Source organism: Heloderma suspectum, chromosome 5 (genome assembly GCF_057233095.1).
Source record: "Heloderma suspectum isolate Gila_16-S chromosome 5, 16-S_ref, whole genome shotgun sequence".
Classification (NCBI taxonomy): Eukaryota; Metazoa; Chordata; class Lepidosauria; order Squamata; family Helodermatidae; genus Heloderma; species Heloderma suspectum.
Window position 1 is genome coordinate 125034687 of NC_139462.1, and position 25035 is coordinate 125059721.

At 43.4% G+C, this 25035-nt stretch overlaps 1 protein-coding gene across 8 annotated transcripts in view; it reads right to left on the minus strand.

The window, feature by feature from the left end:
• Positions 1-1817: 1817 nt before the first annotated feature.
• The window catches only part of FERRY3 (FERRY endosomal RAB5 effector complex subunit 3), a 53868-nt gene continuing 30650 nt past the window's right edge, over positions 1818-25035 (minus strand). For 7 of the 8 annotated variants that reach the window (XM_084860006.1, XM_084860010.1, XM_084860009.1 and 4 more), the window contains 4 exons: positions 20898-21100; positions 7805-7862; positions 4954-5021; positions 1818-3808 (listed from right to left, as the gene is read on the minus strand). In XM_084860006.1, the coding sequence (XP_084716132.1) occupies positions 3716-3808; positions 4954-5021; positions 7805-7862; positions 20898-21100 (422 nt within the window). In that variant the 3' untranslated portion in view covers positions 1818-3715. The remainder of the gene's footprint in view (positions 3809-4953; positions 5022-7804; positions 7863-20897; positions 21101-25035) is intronic. The other variant, XR_014792521.1, reaches the window with a different exon arrangement.

Sequence of the window (25035 nt, forward strand, 5' to 3'; positions counted from 1 at the left end):
ACTGGCCTACTCTGCTAATGAGAGTGAATGCACTCATTAGTGGAGTAGAGTTTATTTGGTGCGGGTTTTGTTCATCTTCAGGGAGATTTGAGCATAGTTAATGTTATTTTTTCCTCACCTTCACAGAAATTTGTGTATATTTCGAGTTTTGGGAGATCTGCACAAATTTACCTTTTAAAAAAGGTTTGGGGAGATTTGCACAAATTCGCTAAAGCAAATTTTGTAGTTACTACCCCTGAGTGAATTTGTGCAAATCTCTCCAAAATATTAACAAATAATAAAGTTAAATTTGAACAAATCTTCCCGAAGGTGGAGGAAAAAAGATGTTGCTGCCCAAGGAGGCAGTGAAGTGGAGGAGTAAATTCACTAGTGTCATTTCAAGATGTAATCGAGAGGGGCAATCTTTAGCAAGATTGCAAGGAGCAACCGGGTTTTTTGCTGCTTTTGCCAGGTGGCTCTGTAGCCCTGTCTGACAAGCCACGCACAAGCTATCAGGCCAGGTACACATGTCACAGCAAGCCACTCTGAACAACCCAACAAGAAGCCATGGGTTCTCGGGGTGGCTTGTGCATAGCTAATAAATCACAACTCAGGCTTTCCCTGGGCTGTAAATTAATTACATCACTCCATTTTACTGCTCCTTGATTTTTTAGTGTAGTTGATAGTGTTTTTAATGCTGTGTATTAATGTTGTGTTTTGAGTATTGCATTTTAATACTGTGAACCGGTGAGAGATTTTATTATGTTCAGTGGTATATAAATACCAATAATAATAATAATAATAATACACCCTGAAACACTCAAAGCTGACAACCCATCTTGGGTTGTCATGTTGTGCAAACTAGGTCATTATCTAAAAATTCTGAAAGGTGGGAGAAAGCTGTTTTGCTTACCAAATAGACAATAGTGGCACTGCATTTTGCTTCATATTTCAGTTTCGACAAGGGCTAAAGCGTTTCTTTTTGTGTTAAACGAAAGCTGGGAATCTGTGGATTATGACACATCCGGGGTGGGGTTTAACTGACCTCCCCTTCCCATTTTTTGCGGGTGCCCATGGGGCTAGGAGATTTGGGTTTTCCCCAATAACAACAGTATTGCATGTTTTAGCACAATCTACTACTGTTGTGATTGCTGTAATAATTAGAATGACTGCATCACCCTTTGCCAGCGTGTTTTGGCAACTAATGCCCATCAGCTTAGCACTTAGCATATTTATGAATAGTTGTTTGTCTTGTGAGCAAGGAAATGGTGATATCCCTGCCTGGGTTCCACTGTTTCCCCAGCCTCTGCCTCTGAAACTGAGAAACAAACCCCTCAGGAAATGCTTGCTTTCACCTGCATCAGTTTCCCCCCCTGACTCCCAAGCTTCAGCCCTTTTACTTTCTGTGGGCTCCAGAGAAACTCAATATGCTAAATTGGTTCTCTCAACCCACTACAGGAGAAGTAATAAGGAAATAAGCAGGCGTTTCCTGAGGGGTTTGTTTCTCTGTTTCAGAGGTGGAATCCAGGCAGGAACGTCACAGAAATGTCTCCTGTAATGTTTCAGCAACAGCTATAAGAACTTTAGCTGGAAAATCAGATATAAATGATAAAAATCTTGAGAAGGATATAGTGAAAAACAATTAATCTCTGCTGTTAATACAATGTATAATTCATTGATTTATTAACCAGAAAAGACACACTTACAGGTCATGAAATGTATTTTGCTAATATAATGTGAGATGTCTTGAAAAATGAGTAATGGAACTAATATTCAGCTACAACTAGAAGAATCTGATGAAAATGTGTGTGTGCTACAACACATTGCACAGCTCTGTGTACAGGTCAAATAATTTTTTTTTATTATTTAGCATTTAGTCCAGCATTAAGTTCCTCTAGTGACCAATCAGATGCTTATTGGGAGTTCAAGGAAGGTGTCCAGGGGCACATTAGTGCCCATGGGCACCGTATTGCCTACCCCTGCCTTAGCCTCTAGCGCAGATATATTTTTAACTGCAACTCAAATAACTTATAGGAAGGATTCATAAAAAGACCCAGCAAGTCTTAATTCTCAGCTACTAGCCAGTGGTGTGTGTTGTTTCATTGTTTGTAGCAAGGCCAGCTTGGAAGCTGTGTTTCTGATTTATGAGTTGTTTGAAAGGATGCTCAGCTTCTCTGGGAAGAGAGTTACACAAAATGAGAAAAACACATCTAAGTTAAAAGCCCAGACTGTGGTTCAACCACAACTGGTCAGCTGTAGCAATCTACATTATTTTGTAAAGCTAGTTAAAGCTCAAGGAAAAACATGTGTCACTGATCCTCCATAATTTTCACTGCTGTTTCCATGGAAAAGGCTGCAACAGCTGCTTCCCAGAGAGAGAGAGAGAGAGAGAGAGAGAGAGAGAGAGAGAGAGAGAGAGATGCTCTCCACAGCCTGCAAAATAGCTGTTTGGTACGCTGGGGAAAGTGTGATTTACATGGTGAGGACAGGACAAGGGGAGGGTTAATGCTCTCCTCCCCTACCAGTACTCTCCGTGTGTGTGTGTGTGGGGGGGGTGACTGAGGGAAAGCTGTGTGTGGAGTGTATCTATTTTTCTGTGGGGATGGGGTGAGGAGAATGCTGGCCCTGGCAACACCCAGTGCCACTCCAGCCCCTGCCCTCCGGCTATGCCCACTCACTATCCAAGGATGGATGTGGCCCCTGAGGGGAAAAAAAGGTTTGCCCAATACTCCTCTAAATCTTCTGGATGTACCTTTATGCCAGTTTTAGTTAGCACACCAATCTTTGCCTAGATTTTAAGCCCCATATTGTCTTGTTTGTCATGCCCACCATGTCAGTATGTTTAGTGGACATATCATGATTTTTTGCTCAAAATGTTTCACTGCTGTTACCCTTTCTACTGCAAGATCTTGCCTAAGTTGCTGTAGTTGATTTGCAATCTCTGCCATTGGAACTAATCGTGCAGAGACAGCACAAAGCAATGATATAAAGTGAGGGTAGGGAAATGCACTGTGTCACTTACCAGTACACAGGTAAGTTATGAAGCATTTGAAGGGGTAGGATAAACTATAAGCTGCTGTTCCCTGCAGCAGACATGTGCATTTCATAATGGCTAGTTCAAGACTACAAGCATTTAGGACTGCAATCCCTTTGCTGAATTAAGGCAAGGAGCTTATCTTTAGCCATTTCTACAGACAGCATGTAAATACGCAAAATGTAAATCTCCTCAAGAAATGTTACTGTGCATATATTGACACCAAAGTTAGAAAAATCAGTGTCACATTCGGTACAAAACAATATTAGAAAACGGTTGTGTCAACAGACCCAAATCTAGAAAAACGCAAATCTTTGTCTGACAGTTATATTTCTAAACAGAGCAATACATTACTTGGCTGGGGTCCAGGGCTATATTTTAGCATATCTTCTAAACAGCAGGCTTTTCAGCCTCTCTCTTTCCTACCAGTTTTTACTGCCCCCCCCCCCCTTGCTCCTGAAGCTTGGGGGAGATCCTCAGAACAGCATTTAATATGGTAGAAGGGTCTAAATTAGCAACCTACTCCCCGTCCTGCAAGTATGGAAGTATATTGCATGTTGCAGATGCTTTTGGATCCCAGTTTTTTGTTAGGAACTTCCACAATAATCACATTCAACCTTTTATGAATGAAGAGGTGTTTCATGTATTACAAGGAGCCAGTGTTGTCTTCCTCCAATTCGTTCTCAAAATATTTTAGGGAGCTCAGTGTTTGGATGTCAGAGTGAGTGTAGATGAGACACGGAAAATCTGTGGCAACATATTACTCAGCTGGTAAAACATGTCTTCTGAAATACTCTGTAAAAATGGAGAGACAGAAATAATAAATATATCCTTGTCCTTTACAGCTCACCCAAATCTTGTGCATCCATGCAATAGCAGCATGTCCCTCCACAACAGCTTCTTTAGGTGCTTTGCGCTATACATCATCAAGGAGGAGAAGGGACAGGAATAGGAGAGGGAAGGTTTCCAACTATTCAGGTTCCTGCCAGCAATAACTAGATGTGCCAAGACTGTTCCTATTAGAATATACAGTGTAAGGCACAGTCCTTTTATTTTGAACAGGAAATATCAACAATCCCCCACACTTGAACTTTTAATAGATAGTATACATCAAATACATTGTTAATTCTTAACATGAAATTAAATCTATTAATTTTATACATACAGCTATTTTATAACACTGTTAAAAAGAATTCAGTTATACATATTTGAAGAGTTCTGCTTTTACTAGTCACAAATAGTGACTTAGGGCACAATCCTATGGCCACTAGTCAGCGGCTAAACGGCCATTGGAGAGGTTGGTTCCCGGAGAATTGGTCCCCCACCCTCTCCTGCACTGCCTTGTAGCAAAAACAGTGGAAATGGGGATGGGCTAGAGCAGGGAAGTTGGAAATGCTGGTACGATACATCCTATGTGGTGTCCAGCCACCGCTTCTTGTGTTCCGTGGTCCTGCGGCTACACAGCCAAGATTGGCTGTCTAGCCGCAAAAGCAGGGCAGGAGGAGCAAGGAGGAGATCTGCTCTTCACTACTCCTCCTGCCCTGCACTGGATAGGCAGTCACCCCCAGGGACGGAGGCGATGGTCGATCCACATAGGATTGCTCCCTTATTGTATTTTCATTCTGCCCTTTCTCCAAGCTGCTCAGTGCAACATACATGATGCTCCCCTTTGATCCTCACAATGAGCTTGTAACTAGGGAGTTTCGTAGCTGAATGGAGATTTGAATCCAGGTCAAACATTCTATCCACTACACCACACTTCCATTAGCTTAAAAAACTAACAATATCAGTAATAGCACCATGGGATTGGGAGGGGCTTTCAGGCTTATTTTCAAGTGGAGAGTCTCAAGATTGAAATGGGGAAAAATGCACCCATGACAATCAATGAACCTTTTCTGTTCTAGACTGTTATCAGTTAGTTTTTAAAATAAATAACTGACCTGCGGTACCAGGAATTGTACGGTTCGAGAAATCCCTCCATCCCATGAAGCCATTTCCATCATGAATCCTAGAAAGCAAAGCTCGCTTTAGTCAAAAATATGACTACACAGTATGCCATGCCTCCAATTAGGAGCGTGCGCGCACACACATAACTTGGCTACTATGTTTTAGCCAGGTAGAGATACTGAGCAAAGACAGTTAACTTCACAACAGAACACGAAAAGACTGGCTTGAGGCAAAAGTATAAGCTGTGCCAGAATTCCACTGTAGAGACTGTCACTGAACAGAGCGTGAATTTTCGGTAGTTCTGCTGTTGTACTTCAGCATGGAATGCAGTTGGAAAGGAGTATCAGTGGAATAGAATTTTACATCCCCCCTACTCTACCCTGCTCAATACCCCAGAGGCATGAACAGTTTCCTACAACTCCATCCACGTTGTTTTCAATAAGAGGCTCGACTAGGACTGGAGGCAGAGTGCATGTTACTCTTCTTCAATGCTTAAAAAAATACCCCACCTCGATATTTCATGCACTCTCAGTTTATTCACAGTGCAGAAAAACAGATCAAGATGCTACTACCCATCAACATTTTGATTCTTGGGGTCCTTCCTCAGAGGAACTTAGATCAGACCATGAACTGCTTTTCTGATCTGTGAGCTGCTTGGCTTCGTTATTTACTTACTAAATTTATATCCTGCATTTCTACCTCAAATAGTGCTAACAATACAATACAAAATGAAATAGAAAAAAAATATAAAAGCAACACATAGATAAAAAAGAAATAAATAGCATTCACCAGTTAAAGCCTACTTCTCAAACAAGTCATGTTAAAAACCAAACGCCTGTCAAAATAAACATGTCTTTGCCTGCTCCTGGAAGGACATCTAAGATGGAACTAGCCTGGCCTCCCTTGGAGGAAGTTCCAGAGCCTGAAAGCTATCAAAGGGGCAGCCCAGAATTTGTTCTGGACTTTGAAAAGTTAATCAAGACCAAGATCTCCAGGCATGGTGAAGAATTTCATTCAGAATACTCCATTGGGGAAAAATACTGATATGCATTGGGATTCAGCTTGGAATCCTATGCACACTTTCCTAGGAGTAAGCCCAATAGAATACAGTGGGACCAGTCTGAGTAAACATGCTAAAGATTACTCCATCAGAAAGTACACAAAGTGAATAGAAAATGCTGACTGGTTCAGACAGTTCAAGTAGTTCCTATCTGCAATTCCTATAATTAGCACCAACACACAAAGAACTAACTTGAGAGGAAACCTATTAATTTGGTCCTGTAACTTCAAAATTTACCAAAGGATTTGGGTAACTATGGACCTCTTTAGACTCTTAGACTTTAAAAGTTGCAAATATTTTTAATCCTTTACTTTCTGAAGTTAGGACTTTGAATATTTTCTGAGCTTGAGACTTAGAAGTATGGAACTTAGAATTATTGCCAAGTTTTTGGTTTTTCCTTTCACTCTAGTTTCTTTAATTAAATGTAATTATTCACATGCCTAGAGGAACTTAGTAATTCTTTAGCTTAGATTTTTGTATTCAAGTAATGTGCAGGAGGAAGTAAAAGGGAGAGTAGGTATGTTTTAATTTAGCTTTAAACCGCAAGTAGTAAGCAGGAGGATAAGGAGGAGGAGTCATAACAATGGTAGGAGCTCAATTTATTATCTTGCTAGCTATGTTTGTAGTGCCAACTTTGTCAATTGCAATTCTTTTGGTTAATCTCATATTTACGTTACATTCTCCTTTGCTGCCCATAATGTAAAAGTTTCTAATGGTCATATAACCACCACACTACTTTTCTTAATTTTTGTAATTTTCTTAAATAAAGCATATAATGGATTTCAATTTACTTTCTAGTCTGTTGGTGTTCGCCTGTTAGCTTGGCTATGCACCAGGGTGTTTAGAACCCAATTGGTCTAAATTTTGAAGTCACAGGACTGAATTAACAAAACCCAACCTCTTTGTTGTGTATTCGTTTAAAAGTATAACACACAAATGTAGACATACGTATCTCAGTAAGAATTCTATTCCAATTGCCAGTAGCCCTCTGTGAAGGGAAGAGCCATTTATTTTGCGATGTGCAGCCATGTGGGGCTTATCTAGGAGGCGAGCATGTAATGCAACATTAATCAACCCTTGTTTTAGGAACTGAGTCGAAATAGCCCTAGGAAAGATATGGAAGGGAATATATTCGGTGGGGAAATATATCTCAGTTGGAGGTATGCATTGAATTTGGAAAGATGATTCAGTGTAAAAGAACGTTGCTGTTCGTATCATGGAGGAGGATTTTAGGAGCATAAGACCTCTGGAAAAAAATGTTTTGTGTTGTTTTGATACTTTTATTTTTATCTCACTCTTCCTCCAAGGAGCTGAAGGTGGCATACACAATCTGCTCAACACTTTTAGCCTCACAACAATCCTGGTGACTGGTCCATGATCATCTAGTGAACTTTATGGCTGAGCTGGGATTTGAAACCAGACCTCCCGAGTCTAAATCGAACACTCTATAAACACTACACCACACTGGTTTTCAAAAAGTACAGAAATGAAGCAGATTACACTGAAATTGAATATATGAAACTACCACATTCTGAATCAGACCATTGTCCAAGTAGTCCAGTGCTGTCTACTCCAACTGGCAGCAGCTATCCAAGGACTCAAATGAAGATCTTCCTCAGTCCTATTATATGATCTTCTTTTAACAGGATATTGTAAGGAATGAACCTAGTGACCATCTGTGGTCAATCTACAGCTGTGAACACCAAGCTATGGTTGTTTCCCCCAATTAAATAAAATTGTCAGTTCCAACAACTAGTATAGTAAAATGTGACAGCTCCACTAACCTTTGACACACTTAAACACAAGTTCTGCTCTTTTTAGACACCAAGATATAGTCATTTCCTTAAAGGAAGAAAAAGGACATTGATTAAACGTGAGAAAAAGTTTAAAAACAAAAGATGCAGGAAGTGATTTGTATTAAGGGACCATTACAAGTAACTCTTTTTTCCCCCTTTTGGCTACAGTGTGTAAATTCACCTTTCTTTCACATAAATCTCGTATATCTGGAGAGTACAGAACTGCTATGCTCACCAATTCTCTTCCCCCAAACTGTTACCTGTTTTCTTTAATTAACAAAAAAAATACTGATTTATACATGACTTGTTTCATCAAGTGTAGTCAAATTATACTAGTCCTGTTTAAATTTGCTATTTCCCTCATGAGCTATGTCCCCATATTCCAAGAATAAATCCAATTACCCAGTAATTCTAGAGAGTTGCTAACAGATGCTAACAGAAAAGTTAGCCTTGGGTTCTAAAAATAAGTCCATTTGTACCTCCTAAAGAAGTCCGAATACTTTTTCTGCTTACAGCACAATCCTATACACATGTACACAGAAGTCCTATTGATGTTCACTGAGGCGTACTTCAGGTAAGGGGCCATAGGATCGTGCTGTTAATCTGCCCAGGTTTTAAAATATTTGGAACAGACGCCTTCTCTGTTCCACCAGTATCTAAGGCACGTTTTGGAAGAAACCAAAGAATTTCATTCAGAATACTCCATTGGGGAAAAATACTGATATGCATTGGGATTCAGCTTGGAATCCTATGCACACTTTCCTAGGAGTAAGCCCAATAGAATACAGTGGGACCAGTCTGAGTAAACATGCTAAAGATTACTCCATCAGAAAGTACACAAAGTGAATAGAAAATGCTGACTGGTTCAGACAGTTCAAGTAGTTCCTATCTGCAATTCCTATAATTAGCACCAACACACAAAGAACTAACTTGAGAGGAAACCTATTAATTTGGTCCTGTAACTTCAAAATTTACCAAAGGATTTGGGTAACTATGGACCTCTTTAGACTCTTAGACTTTAAAAGTTGCAAATATTTTTAATCCTTTTCCAGTGGTTGTGCCTATGCTTTGGAACTCCCTACCTTGGGAGGATCACCCCCCCGCCCGGCCTTCTCCTGGCAAGTAAAGACGTTTTTGTTTAAAACAAGCCTTCAGCCTACTGAGATTGTTGCTCTGCTGCTAGGTTTCATTGGTTTTTACCAATGCCTGCTTTTATCTTGCTCTGTTTTATCTGTTCTGTTTGATTTATTGGGTGGGTTCACATGACACTTGGCGAACAAGCTATGCAGTGTGGGCTGTTCACGGAACCCATGATGTGCCTGACAGACGATCAGGCTTGCCATGGCTCGTTCCCCCACCCCCGTCCTCCCACCCTCTCCATATATCCTAGCTGCCTTCCTTTGCGCCCTCAGCAGACTTTTTTCAATTGGTCCATTGCATGCTCAGGGCGTTTGCTGCCTCTGCCAGCTCCTGTCAGAAATGTTTCCATCCCTCCTGTCCCGTGCCTGCTGATACCTGCCTATACTTGTCTTTTCTAATGAAAGCTGTAAACCTTTACATGCCCCCCTCCCTACTCCACTCTTCATCTCCTTGGGTGTCGGTTTTGGTTGATGCCAGCCCCCCCCCCCCCACGCTCCCAGCCCACGGCCCAACTCCCTAAGCAGTTTTCCTACTGAAGGATGTGTTTTAACTCCAAAGATCTTTACTGAGAAACATTCTTTGTGGCTTCGTTTGCTGGCATTACAAGATCTACAAATCTATGTTACCTTCGGAAGGCACTATTAGGCATCACTTGGATGAAGGGTGCTGGTGGCTGCGGAGGGAGGCTTACACGGGGAATGCTATGCTTCCCAGATGCTTCGAGGGGAGGGATGCTGAAATGCACGGGGCGGAAAGGTTGCTTATATTGGGGCTGGAAGGGATGCATATATTGGGGAGAAGGGCGTCATCTACATTGTTCCTGGAAGGATGCCATTAGCTGATGGGAAAGGCACATATGCGGCTTTAAATCTTTAGTGATGGTAATGGGTCCAGGTCCACTCAGAGGCTGCAGAGCGTACCTTTCTAGCTTCCTCCTGACTCACTGATTCAGATGTTGGATTCAGAGGAAGCAATGGGGCTCATCCCCCCATCCATCAATGGTAATGGTGTTACTTTCAGCCTCTGGACCTGGGAGGTTGGGGTTTCAGCCTCTGGACCTGGGAGGTTGGGGTTGTCCTGAAGGAGTATGTCCCCCCTTGACTCGCAGATGTTGTGCAGTATGTAGCAGACAACAATCACATCTGGTACGAGGTCTTCCTCCACGTCCAGAAGTGTGTAAAGAGAGTGCCACTGTGCCTTTAAGTAGCCAAATGGGCACTCCACAGGGAGTCGAGCACAGCTGTGGTAGTAGCTGAAGTTCTGTTTTGCTGTCCTAGGTGCCTGGAACGGCACCATAAGCCACAGCTGAAGTGCAAAGGCCTGGTCGCCAAGAATAAGGGGGTGCATAGGCAGGCTGTTTACCACTGCAGTGGACTGGTGAAGAATCTTCCCATTGCTCACTTGTCTGCCAAAGACTAATTCCAAAAGATAGCTGTGTCACGGCTTCTCCCTGATACCCCAGCCTAAACTTCGATAAATCTCCCTTTTGAGTCCGCAAGCGCCTGCAGGACCCTGCTGTAAATTTACGTCACCCCTCCCTGGCTAAGATGTGCACAAGTGAGGAATCCAGTGTTGGGGGTTCCAAGGGAACCCTAGATCATGGAAATGCCGCATGTTCTTTCTCTCCCCCCCGCATGACATCTGCGAGGTACAGCTCATTCAGAATGCGTACAGAAGATTCCGCACATAGTAGAGTTCCCAGCTCCAAAGGTAGAGCTGAGTGGCAGGTAGCCAAAGTTGAAAGCAAGTTTGTACAGGGCCAGCCCCAACCTTAAAAAAAAAACCTGATATGAATTTTCGCATTACAGTGTCTGAATGTTGGATTACAGGCCCGATTTGTGATGGCATGATTTCAAACATGGCCTGTGACATGAGGAAACTGCCATGAAATCTGGGATTATCCTAAGCATCCATGTTCAGAATCAACGTCCAGATGGCTTCGGTGCGCGGCAGGCTTTGGTGCATGGCAGCGACCGTGGCATCAGTCGGCTTCCACGAAGGCTGATATTTGTATCCACTGCAGCGTGCTGAGCCTTCCCGCAGCTACCTTGAAAAGGCTCCTTAAGCAGATCTGCTCCACCACTCCTGCGCCTACCGTGCTCAGGCGTGGCACAGCAGCTAGCCAGTCCTGGGCAGCTGTGTTGCAGTGGTGCATGAGGAGAGGAGCTCTTCCTGGTCATCATAGTGGTCAGTAAGGGCTTTTACAGCCATGTCAACAGCTGCAGAAACAAGTGCTTCGTCTGCCATTTCTCCCTTCTAAGTATAGGCTGGGGGATGGCATTGACTACTCTGCAAAGCAAGGAGGAGCAAATGGGGCAGAGGAAGAGGCATTGGGAGTTGGCAGCATTACTGTATCGGCTGCTTAAGGACAGGGGTGAGGGAAACAGGCACCATTAGCATAACAAGCTGAGGGGGCAGGGGTGGGGGGGGGGAGTGTGATTCTTGTCCTGAAAACAGCGCACTCCAGCCTGCGCAGCCTGTGGGCAGCAGTGAGCAGGTCTTCATTCACTGACCAAGATGCCGCTCATTCTGCAGCAGGTGCCAGCAGAGTAGTTTGTACCGCCACTCAAAAAGTCAAATTAGGGTTGTGTTAACAAGCTGGATTGGGGTGGGTGGGTCGGGGGAGAGTAACAGGCACAGAGAGTGAAGAAACACAAAGAAATGATTTTGAGCACATGAGCAGTGCTCTTGATTCAGTCCCATTCCCAAAAGAAAAGCACCACCCTCCTCCTCCTTCCATCCCTCTGTCACAGAATGTTGTTGGTGATGACAGCTACGGACATGTTGCTGAGGCACCAGTTCTCCTTCTTCCATTAGATGCTCACTGGCCCACCTTCAATTTTTGTTGTCGCCCATTTCCTTAAAAAGGTATACATGCGCTCCCCTGCTGCTTCAGCAGCGCTAATCAAGTCTGTGGCCAGTTGCACCCGGTCGGTTCTGCAGTTGTTACAGAGACACGCTGCTGACTGCATGTAGGTTAGTGGGGCTCCTCCTCTGCTGGTTCTTCCCCTGGGCCTCTGGGCTCTTCACCTGTCGGTCTCGGCTGCTGCAGCGACACCTCAGGCTATGCTTCTTCAGGCCTTCAGCCTCTCCCACCCACCCACCTCCTGTATGGGGAAGCCAACGAAGGAGGGGTCACCGGGCTCTTTCAAGAGATGCACCGAGTCAATGGAAGGGGGGCAGTGGTGACCAAGCTCCCATTCCCACCTGAGACAGTTTGGGGAAAGTTCTCCCTTCAAGCTCATGACCCAGAACTTCTAGGGGCTCTCTGGGAGCAGTGAGAGAGTGCGTCATAAGCATGCCTGGTTCCACAATAATGTGCTGCACTCACTCCTCCTCAGACAGCTGCCTGTGTGCTGCAGGTGGGAGTGCCCACGGTTCTTTGGTGCAGATCTCCAAACCTTTTCCCAGGGAGGTCCAGCTCTGACTGCATTTTCCTCGGGAAAGTACTCCAGACCACTTCCCAAATGACAGTGCCCAAGTCTTTAGTTTTCCATGGGGCATCTCTTGGCTCATGCTATGCCGCTGCCAGCATTGCTTCTTTCCTATAGCAGTAGGAAAGTAGGTGGGGTTGCTTGCAGGGAGGACAGCTCATGGGTTGGAGACTGGTAGTTGTTCATGGGCTGGTGCCAGACTCTCTGGGGGGTGGCTCAAGGGAATCCTGCTGCCAGTGGTATAGCCAGGTGTCACATCCCTCCGATTTAGAAGGATACTCGCCCGCTTGTCATCGAATGGCATGGTGCACAGCTGGACCCCTGAGCGCTTACTGTGAGTTGTGATTTCCTTAAACTTCTTCAGGCCATGCAACTTCTCCTTGCGCTGCACATGCATGTGAGAGCAGCCCTGTTGTAACAGCTGTATGGAAAACCAGGGGAACAGATTATCATGCCTGATGCTGTGCAGGAATTCCTGGGCCTCTGGGCTTATCCAAAGATGTATAAATATGTCCAGTTCAGCCTCAGTCCAGAAAATCACCCTAATTCTCACGCAGTGCTTCTCTCCCTCTGACTTGGATGGAACCCCAGATGCAGGGCGGGCCGACTCCTGCAATGGTTGTGTAGAGGGAACCTGTGAGAAGAGGGGTGGCAATGACTTGTTGTCCACCTCTTCCACAGGATCTATGGTGCCATATGGGGACCAAATGGCTCTAGAAAGCAAACTTTGCAACTGCTAAAGTACCTGCAGCAACTGTTTCTGGGTGGAATAATAGCCCCTCACCCCGCTTTGTCAAGAATGTTACGGTGGAGGTGATATTAGGGCTCAGGAAGCCTCAGTGGGAACGTTTCATCAAAAAGGAGGTTAATATCGGTATCTATCTGTTGCACAAAAAAATGGAATTTTGCATATGACAACATATTGATTGTACCACACGATGTGTCAAAATGATGCAAAAGTTTGTTTTTTCATGAAATGAGACACAGGATAACAAGCTCATTCAAGGTCACTGTGCAGATTACACATAGCTGGTGAACATGGGCAAGAAGCAACTCACCCATACAAGTGCTAGCAAGTGCACTGGTGACAAAGTGCAAGAGGTGAGGGAGGAGACTGCTGAGGAAGGACAGAGGGCACAGCGCAATCTGTTGCTAGGCAGACTTCGGGAACCGAGATCGCTCTCAAGGAGAGCAGAGGCAGTATTTTCTGCTGCTCTTGCAGAGTGGCTCTGTAGCTGATTGCTGTGACCCATGATAAAGCTGCTTCCCAGGTTTGGACGATACAACAACCCATCATGGGTAAAATAACCCCAACAACAAGCCATGGGTTGTCAAGGTGGCTTGTTCGTGAAAATTAAGCCACAAGGCCAAAAGCAGTCTGGGTTCACCTGACACAACAACCCATTGTGGCTTCTTATCCATGATGGGGTGTCATGCTGTGCAAAACCAGTCAGTGTTCTAATTGTGTTTAAGTAAAGGTTAATTTCATATTAAATTTTAGACTCATTGTTTGGCAACAGCCAACTTTGTCCCCTGATATGTTCTAAAAGAACTAAAATCCCTACTTATTGTAACTTCAGTGAATGTATAAAATACAGATGAAAGATAAAACCACATAACATTTTGTACGCTGGAAAACAATCAAATTTCTCATGATGCAAATCCTCAGCGTCTGTTTACTTTGCCCTTGGGGTTATGTAATATATGAATCAGAAAAAATAGTCTGGATAAAAAAATACAGATTTTTTTTCTTTTAAGACTTAACGGAAGAAATATTGGATCTCCATTGTAATTTATCTGCCTACACACACTCTTGCTCATACACAAGGTGGGCGTTTGCTGGTGGTTTTGATCTGTGCCTTGGCTAAGATAAAAACCAGTCTCTAAAAAGGAAAGTCCTGTTGCTCCAAGCACACATATTTAGCAGACAGTGAGGTCAACAGCTGATGCCATAAAAGGAACTTCTGAAGAAACAGGATGGAACACCTGGATGATGAGCATTTTGGATGAGAATGGGTATGCTTGTCATTTGGGGTGTGTAAAAAATAAAAAATAACCCTTTGAACAACAACAACAACAAAGCAGCTGAGAATTTAAACCCACCAAGTTAATCTGCTCAAGAACAACATCATGACCCTTTACACTTTGAGGGTCTTTATTGAGCTAATATTACAGGAAGTGAATTGTTCTGTTTTGAGCTGGTTGACACATGCATGTTCACACACAGCATCAAGCGGTGATTTGCAGATAAAACACTACAGACAAAAGGTTCATATCACATCAAGCAGCATGTTTCAATGGACTCAAATCACACATTCAGCTGGCTCTCAGTGTCATGGCCCTGGCATCGGTGAGCAAGCTGAGCAAAGGCTACAGTGTCACCGGCTGAGGAGCTGGACCAGGTTTCTGGCTCTCAACCTGAGGCTGGTGATCAGTAGTCCACTGAATCTGAGGCTGGCTGAGAGGCGGGAAGCCTGCTGAACCGCATCCCTTAGCACCATGGCCCACAGAACTAGAGCAGGGACCCTTGTGGTGAACTGAGTGCATCCCATACTCCCTCAGCAATCCAAGGATACAGGATGTCAAGCAGAAGGCCACAGAGTGAAGGAGAACTGTCTGTCTGAGAGAGGCCCTTTAAGCACTTGTAGTTCTCCAGGACAGGGAGTGGAGCACATGAGAGGTTGACTGGAGGCAGAGGCTCAAAAGGCCTCCCTTCGCTCCAGCCCTCCTCAGAGCAAGTTGCTCGCTGGGAGCTCTCCTTGGTGCTGCTTCCTAAGAGCTGTCCTTGGTTTGTGACCAGGCACCTGGCTACTTGGCCTGTCTCGCTGCTTCATGTGCCCTTGCTCCATTGGTCACCTTTTGGGTTGCCTGCCTTGCTGGCACACTACTGTATCTCATGCATATGAACCACAGATTGATCAGAATAGTTAGTAAGTGTTGAGAAATTCAGTTTGTACATGCATGAGTGAACCAGCCCTAAGCATGTGCTTTTATACACCACTCTCTTAACCAGTGCTGAAATGAGCTGGATAGCACATAACTCAGACTCTATAATGACAGTACATCCCAACATACAATCACTCTTTCAAGTGAATGGATTCAAACTGAACAGTGTTATTTTCAACTCACATTATATACTTGAATGTGGCTGGCTAGAATTATACTGCTAGCTACGTTATACTGTTAAACAGTTGGTACCATCAGGAATTTCTTCCTAATGCTTAGTAGAAATCCCTTTTCTTGTAATTTGAACTACACTCTGGAGGAACAGAAAACAAAGTTGCTGAATCTTTTATGTGGTAGTCATTCAAATATTTGAAGGAGGCTATCATAACACCTCTTAATTCTCTCTTCTCCAGGCTAAATATACCCAGCTCCTTCAACCTCTCCCTCATGGGACTTCATCTCTAGGCCTCTATCTTTGCTGCCCTTCTCTGGACACATTCCAGCTTCTTGATATCATTCTTAAACTGCACTGCCCAGAGCTGAACACAGTACTCCATATGACATCTGACCAAAGCAGAACAGAGTGGTACTATGTGATCTATCCTGTGATCTATCCACTATACTTCTGTTGATACAGCCTAGAATTGCATTAGCCTTTGTAGCCACCTCATCACACTTGTAACTCATATTTAGCTTGTGGTCTACTAAAAACCCCTAGATTACATGTATTGCTATCAAGCTAGGTATCTCCCATCCTGTATTTGTACACCTGAATTTCCCTACCTAAATGCAGGACTTCACATTTTTCTCTGTTGAAATTCATTTTTGTTGTTGTTCAGTCGTGTCCGACTCTTCATGACCCCATGGACCATAGCACGGCAGGCCTTCCTGTCCTGCACTCTCTCCCGGAGCGTGCTCAAGTCCATATTCATTGCATCAGTGATGCTATCTAGCCATCTCATCCTCTGCCGTCCCCTTCTCCTTTTGCCTTCAGTCTTTCCCAGCATCAGGGTCTTTTCCAGAGAGTTTTCTCTTCGCATTAGGTGGCCAAAATATTTGAGCTTCAGCTTCAGTATCTGTCCTTCCAATGAGCACTCAGGTTTGATTTCCTTTAGGATGGACTGATTTGACCTCCTTGCAGTCCAGGGGACTCGTAAGAGTCTTCTCCAGCACCACAGTTCGAAAGCATCAATTCTTCGGTGCTCAGCCTTCCTTATAGTCCAGTTCTCACAGCCATACATTACTACTGGGAAAACCATAGCTTTGATTAGACGGACTTTTGTCGGCAAGGTGATGTCTCTGCTTCTTACTATGCTGTCTAGGTTTGCCATAGCTTTTCTCCCAAGGAGCAAGCATCTTTTAATTTCATGGCTACAGTCACCGTCTGCGGTGATCTTGGAGCCCAAGAAAATAAAATCTGTCACTGCTTCCATTTCTTCCCCTTCCATATGCCAGGAAGCGATGGGGCCAGATGCCATGATCTTCATTTTTTTAATGTTGAATTTCAAACCAGCTTTTGCACTCTCCTCTTTCACCCTCAACAAGAGGCTCTTTAGATCCTCTTCGCTTTCTGCCATTAGGGTGGTATCATCTGCGTATCTGAGGTTGCTGATAATTCTCCCGGCAATCTTAATTCCGACCTGTGATTCATCCAACCCGGCGTTTCTCATGATGTACTCTGCATATAAGTTAAATAAGCAGGGCAACAATATGCAGCCTTGTCGTACTCCTTTCCCAATTTTGAACCAATTGGTTGTTCCATGTCCAATTCTTACTGCTGCTTCTTGACCAGGTTTCTCAGGAGACAGGTAAGGTGGTCTGGTACCCCCATCTCTTTCAGAATTTGCCACAGTTTGTTGTGATCCACACAATCAAAGGCTTTAGCGTAGTCAATGCAGCAGAAATAGAAGTTTTTCTGGAATTCTGTTGCTTTCTCCATGATCCAGCGAACGTTGGCGATTTGATCTCGAGTTCCTCTGCCTCTTCGAAACCCAACTTCTACTTCCAGTAGTTCTCGGTTCACATACTGCTGAAGCCTAGCTTGCAGGATTTTGAGCATCACCTTGCTGGCATGTGAAATGAGCGCAATTGTGTGGTAGTTTGAACACTCTTTGGCATTGCCCTTCTTTGGAATTGGAATGTAAACTGACCTTTTCCAGTCTTGTGGCCACTGTTGAGTGTTCCAAATTTGTTGGCATACTGAGTGCAGCACTTTAACAGCATCATCTTTTAGGATTTTAGATAGCTCAGCTGGAATACTGTCATCTCCACTAGCTTTGTTGTTAGTAATGCTTCCTAAGGCCCACTTGACTTCACTCTCGAGGATGTCCGGCTCAAGTTCAGTGACCGCACTGTCATGGCTATCAGGGACATTAAGATCTTTCCTGTATAGTTCTTCTGTGTATTCTCTTCTTAATCTCATGTGCTTCTGTTAGGTCCCTGCCTTCTTTGTCCTTTATCATGCCCGTCTTTGCACAAAACATTCCCTTGAGATCTCCGATTTTCTTGACGAGATCTCTAGTCTTTCCCATTCTGTTTTTTTCTTCTATTTCTTTGCATTGATCATTTAAAAAGGCCTTCTTGTCTCTCCTTGCTATCCTCTGGAACTCTGCATTCAATTGGATATATCTTCCCCTTTCTCCCTTGCTTTTCGCTTCCCTTCTTTCCTCAGCTACTTGTAAAGCCTCATCAGACAGCCACTTGGCTTTCTTGCATTTCTTTTTCTTTGGGATGGATTGAGTTGCTGCCTCCTGAACAATGTTACGGACCTCCGTCCATAGTTCCCCAGGCAGTCTGTCTATCAGGTCTAATCCCTTAAATCTATTCCTCACCTCCACTGTATATTCATAAGGGATATGATTTAGGTCATACCTGAATGGTTTAGTGGTTTTCCCTACATTCTTCAATTTAAGGTAAAATTTTGCAATAAGAAGCTCATGATCTGAGCCACAGTCAGCTCCAGGTCTTGTTTTTACTGACTGTATAGAGCTTCTCCATCTTTGTCTGCAAAGGACATAATCAATCTGATTTCGATATTGACCATCTGGAGTTGTCCATGTGTAGAGTCGCCTCTTGTGCTGTTGGAAAAGAGTGTTTGCTATGATCAGCGTGTTCTCTTGGCAAAACTCTATTAGCCTTTGTCCTGCTTCATTTTGTACACCAAGGCCATGCTTGCCTGTTATCCCAGTGATTTCTTGACTTCCTACTTTAGCATTCCAATCCCCGATGATGAAGAGGACATCTTTTTTTGGTGTTAGTTCTAGAAGGTGTTGTAGGTCTTCATAGAACCGATCAAACTCAGCTTCTTCGGCCTCAGTGGTTGGGGCATAGACTTGAATTACTGTGATGTTGAATGGTTTGCCTTGGATTCGTACTGAGATCATTCTATCGTTTTTAAGATTGTACCCCAGTACTGCTTTTCCCACCCTTTTGTTGACTATGAGTGCTACTCCATTTCTTCTAAGGGATTCTTGCCCACAGTAGTAGATATGATGGTCACCTGAACTAAATTCGCCCATGCTTGTCCATTTTAGTTCGCTGATTCCCAAGATGTCGATGTTCAATCTTGCCATCTCATGTTTGACCACCTCCAGCTTAACTTGATTCATTGATCTTACATTCCAGGTTCCTAAACAATATTGTTCCTTACTGCATCGGACTTTCTTTTCACCACCAGACACATCCGCAGCTGAGTGTCCTTTCGGCTTTGGCCCAGCCGCTTCACTCTTTCTGGTGCTACTTGGAAATTCCCTCTGCTCTTCCCCAGTAGTATATTGGACACCTTCCAACCTGAGGAGCTCATCTTCCGGTGTCATCTCTTTTAGCCTTGTGATACGTTCCATGGGGTTTTCTTGGCAAGAATACTGGAGTGGGTTGCCATTTCCTTCTCCAGTGGACCACATTTTGTCAGCACTCTCCGCCATGTCCTGTCCATCTTGGGTGGCCCTGCACGGCATAGCTTATGGCTTCACTGAGTTACGCAAGCCCCTTGCGTAATTCATTTTGGTATTTGCTTATTTACTGAAAGCTCCCGGCAGCTTCTCCTGCTTTAGCTGATGAATAGAGCTATGCAAGTCTCCCCCTTCCCATGATGTTCTTCCTGGGAGGCAGGGGTGCAACTGCCCAGTGGCCCTTGTCCCCCTAGCTGATGGTAGAGGCCAAAGTGTGCTTCCCCTTATACTCCAAGGTAGACACATTTTACCAACTAAGGCTGCAATCCTAAACACATTTATCTCGGAGTAAATCCCACTGAATTTATTTCTGAGTAGATATGTATAAGGTTGCAGTGTAAGATACCGTCTACCTGTGGCTGCCCCAGAGAGATTTTCTGGGGCCAGTAAATGCTGCCTGTTTGCACGACTGGACCCCTGACTTGGCACTCTCTCCAAGAGACCTTCTGCCAGCTGCATGCAATTGCATCAGCTCCTGCAGTCTGGTGCATAAAAAGCTGGGCAGCTTGGGAATGGGTCCGCCACCACAGGGGGTTGCCTCTTTGGGGTAGCCACTTTGGGGGTGAACAAGGGCAAGGGCCAACCAGTCTGTTGGGCAGAGGGGAGGGATTGTACATCTGCCTGTGTGTATATATAGCCGTATTAGATCTACAATTATTGCCTGTTGGTGGGACAAATGTGCTTTGAAAGGCACAAAGAAGTGGAGGGGTACAGGGAGTGGCCATTGGAACAGTAGAGTCAAATTTGCAGATGACACAAAATTGGGCGGGATAGCTAATATCCTGGAAGACAGAAACAAAATTAAATGCGATTGGAGCGCTCGGCAAAAAACAGAATGAAATTTAATAGGGATAAATGCCAAGTTCTGCACCTAGAAAAAGAAACCAAATGCACAGTTACAAGATGGGGGATACATGGCTCAACAACACTACAAGCAAGAAGGATCTTGGAATTGTTGTCGATCACAAGCTGAATATGAGCCAACAATGTGATGTGGCTTCAAAAAAGGCCAATGTTATTTTGGGCTGCATTAATAGAAGCATAGCTTCCAAATCCCAGGAAGTACTAGTTCCCCTCTACTCAGCACTGGTTAGGCCTCATCTAGAGTAATGTGTGTAGCTCTGGGCGCCACACTTTAAGAAGGTTGCAGACAAAATGGAGAGGGTTTAGAGGAGGGCAAGGAAGATGATCAGGGGACTGGAAACAAAGCCCTATGAGACTGAAAGAACTGGGCATGTTTAGCCTTGAGAAGAGAAGACTGAGGGGAGATATGATAGCGCTTATCAAGTACTTGAAAGGTTGTCACAGAGAGGAAGGCCAGGATCTCTTCTCGATCATCCCAGAGTGCAGGACACCGAAGAATGGGCTCAAGTTACAGGAAGCCAGATTCCGGCTGAACATCAGGAAAGGGTCCTATTAGAGCAATACCACAATGTTGCTCCCAACATTTTACCCTACATGGCAATTTGTGGAGTTGCATGACACACTTTTTCAAAATGTCAAATGTAGGGCCCAAAAAGTTTGTCTACCCCTAATCTAGAGTGACAGGTCCAACAATGATAACATTTTAAAACAAAAAATAAAGGCAATCATTGGTGACTGATTGCTTACCTCAGACATAGCATGTACCAGCAGGAGAGGAATACTAACTGTAGTAATGTCATGTGTGCAACACACTTTGAGGATATTCCGGAGGCCCATGATTGCAGGATCCCGGGCGGTAATATTACCCGATCTCACATTATCATCCACGCAGAGATGAAAAGTAACATGAATTTCAGAGAGATTTGAATGACGAGTGATGTAAAATTCTCCTGAGAGAATAATATTGTGACAGTTTAATATACAGTTTCCACTGATGAACTTAAGACTAAACATACGAAAGGAGTACAGTGTCATTAAAATCCTTATCCAATACTGGAAGACAATCTTACAAAAAATCTTTTTCTGATGTTTCACTATGCATGTCAGGAAAGTCAAATGTGCTGAAACAAAGCGCATAAAAGTGGTTTAAGAAGGAGGGCACTTAAAATCTGCTGCTCTGTATCAGTTTTTGTTTGAAAAAATCAAAGAGACATCTTTTTTTACCCAAACATTTCACATAGGCTAGGACAAAAAAGCACCCAATGCCCCAAAAACGTTTCTTGGGATGTTTTTCATTCTGGGCCCTTTTTTGTTTACAAAAGTAAAAGTCTGTATGGGCAGTTAAATCTGCTTTCCTGGATCTATGTGTGTTTGGAAAAAAAACTTTACCATATCACTTAACATTTGCTGGGACAAAAAAGCACCCTAACAACAAAAACTGGGATGTTTTTATGACCTGGACACTTTTTTGTTTACAGAAAGAAAAATCGTAAGAGGCTGAAATTAGGGGGCATTCTTTAATACTGTGCAAATGACAATTTCTTAGAAGGGCTACATTGCAGATGTACTTCTGTGTAAATTCTGTAACAAAAAATGCACCTTGGGCTGGATTTTTGCCCCCACAGACTGCACAAGGGTTATTAAAAATGTCTTTTAGTAAGACTCAATTCCGAACAGTTATTTATTTATTTATTTTCTCTGCCACCCAATAGCCGAAACTCTCGCCATTAAATTAGAAGAATTAAATATGTTCTATCAACTACACATTAACTAAATTACTTGAGTTTTTTGGACAATAACACAAAGTAAGGTGTACAAGTGACTGTGACACAAACACACATCACATACTGGTAGCACCACCAAAACCAGGGCATAAGAATGGAGCAAACATTTTTTTAAAAATGGAGTACCACCCCCCATTTCCTTTTACATCATCTAAACCTCATTTCCCTCTCCATTACAGAAAATCTGTATAATAAAGTATGACAAAGCCAAAATAGCTGGATATGTATCTATAAATGGCAAGCAAGATGAGTATAAAAAGAGATGTTTTAACATGGAAACTGTATACAGAACATCTGAAGTATACAGAGATGGAGGAGGTAGAAATGCCAGAGTTGAAGGAAAGGATTTGAAAAGGCCATGCAAAAGAAGACAGAGTTCTGGGGGGTGGCAGGGGGAAGCAAAGCAGTGTAATTTAAGAGGATTCATAGCTTTGAGGAAACATAACTATGTCAAATGTACTGAAAATCCATTTATCCAGTCTATTTAAACACTATAGAAGAGAGCTTTGTTCAAAAAAGCAGCAGCAGTTGCTGCTAATTTGATGGTGCACTGGATTAGGAACAGACAGTCCCAGCAATATTGCAGTGGCCAACTAGAGTGGAAATTGAATAAACATTCATGTGAGCAGAGTAGCACTGGATTTACAAATTAATGTGAAATTGCAGTTCCTCATTTGTGGAAAGTTGTAATTTTTCTTTTAGTGGAAGGCAAAAATCTCACATGCCAATGTGACTGTCACTGCATTGCTCATTTCAGCCGACGGCTCATTTGAGCAGATTTAACTCAAGTTTGCTACTGGCATATTATGGAGCTGACTCTGACTTGCAGAGCCAGAGGACTGAAAGAGAAGGGGGTAATTTGATGGTGCAGAATAACAGGGGTTCCATTAGTATTCAGTAAAATCAATCCGCAAAAGTAGGTTTCATGGGACTACTCCTAGACAAAACATTTGCCTGTGCTTTAATCATGTATGCAGGAGCCAATGCCTGGAATGCAGGAGCCAATAGATTCATTGTTGGGTGAATTCTCTCTCCCTTGCTTTGTAATTGGCTCAGTCTTTCCAAGTTTTCCTGCACAACTCGTGGTAAAAGCTCAGTCCTCCCCCTCCTCCCTCTTCGGACTCATAGTATGAGGCTGGGGAAGCTCTCTGTCAGCCTTTCTCACCAGTTCCGCCCCTTTGCCAAAACATACCTACCCATGTGTGGGGTGGGTGGGGAGGTGGGGGTGGCAGTAGTGAAGGCTTCATCTTTAGATTTCGATTATGTTTCTTCTCTCAGATTATCACATAGTCCTAACTAGACAACTGCTCTGTCCTCACCATGACACGATGCATGGATGTAGCTACTTGGCAGAATCACTCAGAAGAGACAGACATTCAGCACCAGAAACTCAGAATACAGTGGTGAGAAAATGTTCCAGCCTAAGATGTTGTTAGATCTTAATCTAACCCCATAATCCTAGATAAAGAACACTATATTACTTGAATAAACAAATTACACACAAACATGATGCTTTTTCAACATTTATTTATCCACAACTGATTCAGCATTCAACCATGTGTGAAAAAGTATGCGAACCTTTCGATTCAGTCCCTGGTGGCCTCCCCTGGAGCAGCAATGGCTTCAAGTAAACGTTTCCTGTAGCTGTTGGTCAGTCTCTCACATCGGTTTTAAGGAATGTTGGCCCATTCCTCCTTACAGAACTGCTTCAACTCAGTGACACTGGAGGGCTTCCTTGCATGAACAGCTCACTTCAGGTCCGGCCACAACATTTCAGTGAGGTTTGGGTCCGGACTTTGGCTAGGCCATTCTAAAATATGGAATTACTTCTTCCACAGCCATTCTTTTGTAGATCTGCTTGTATGTTTACGATCATTGTCTTGTTGCATAACCAACTTTCAGTTCCGCTTCAGCTCATGGGCAGATGGCCTGACATTCTCCTCTAGAATCTTCTGAAGCACTGCAGAATTCATGGTTGTGACAATGATGGCAAACTGTCCAGGTCCTGAGGCAGCAAAGCAGGCCCAAACCATCACATTCCCACCACCGTGCTTGACGGTTGGGATGAGGTTCTTTTGTTCGAACTCAGGGTTCGTTTTTTGCCAAACATAATGTTTTTCATTGAGGCCAAAAAATTCTGCCTTTGACTCATCTGTCCAGAGAACATTGTTCCAGAAATCTTGGGCATCATCTATGCAATCTTTAGCAAACTTCAGACGGGCAGCAATGTTCTTTTTAGAGAGCAATAGTTTCCTCCAGGCCTCCCCAGAAGGGGTGGGGGTTGCAAAAGGGGCCATTGGCCCTGGGCCCCGTGCAGCCCCCCCTGCAAACATTGTTTGCTTGTTTTTGATAAAATACAAGCCATTCACATGAGCTGAGGCAAGGAGAGCCTTTTTTTTACATTTTGAAAAACTAAAAAAAAATGAGCTTGAGTTGGATTTTTAAAAATACGTAATAATTTTGTGAAAGGTAAAAATTTTTGCTTTAGTGTTTGATTATGTTCCTTGAAGACAGACGCGCTGCAACTACCATTTCATCCATTTTCCTAGAATTCAAATAAGTCCCTGGGTTTTTGTTTTTTCCTAGAATCCCCCTAATTCTACCCATCTATGTACACAGTTCAGGTTCTAATTTTCACAGTATACAATGATCTGTTGTGCGTTCAGTTTCATTTAACATTAATCTGTTTTAAAAAGTGTTTGTGGATTGAGCCTATGGAGGATAAAACAATAAACAAGTACCATGTTGTAGCAATAAAAACAAAACAAAACAAACTTACATTCACCTACTCATTATTAGTGGCGGATTACTATAGCAGTATGGGGGGGAATATCCTATGATTTTATTTTAGGACATTTTGATGTCGAATATTATTAAAAAGGCATAAAACATTATTTAAAAGGCCTTGTTTACTTTTTTTCCCATTTCTGTTTAATGTTTGCACCACATCTGAATCTGATCCAGAGCTGATTCTGAAAAAATACCTATGGCAGACTGAGAGCCCGGGCAGCTCCAGACGGATAGGAGCCCCTTCTCCACCTCGAGGCACATTGGCCATTTAATTTTTAATCATTTTTATTTAACCCGGTACTTAAGGGACC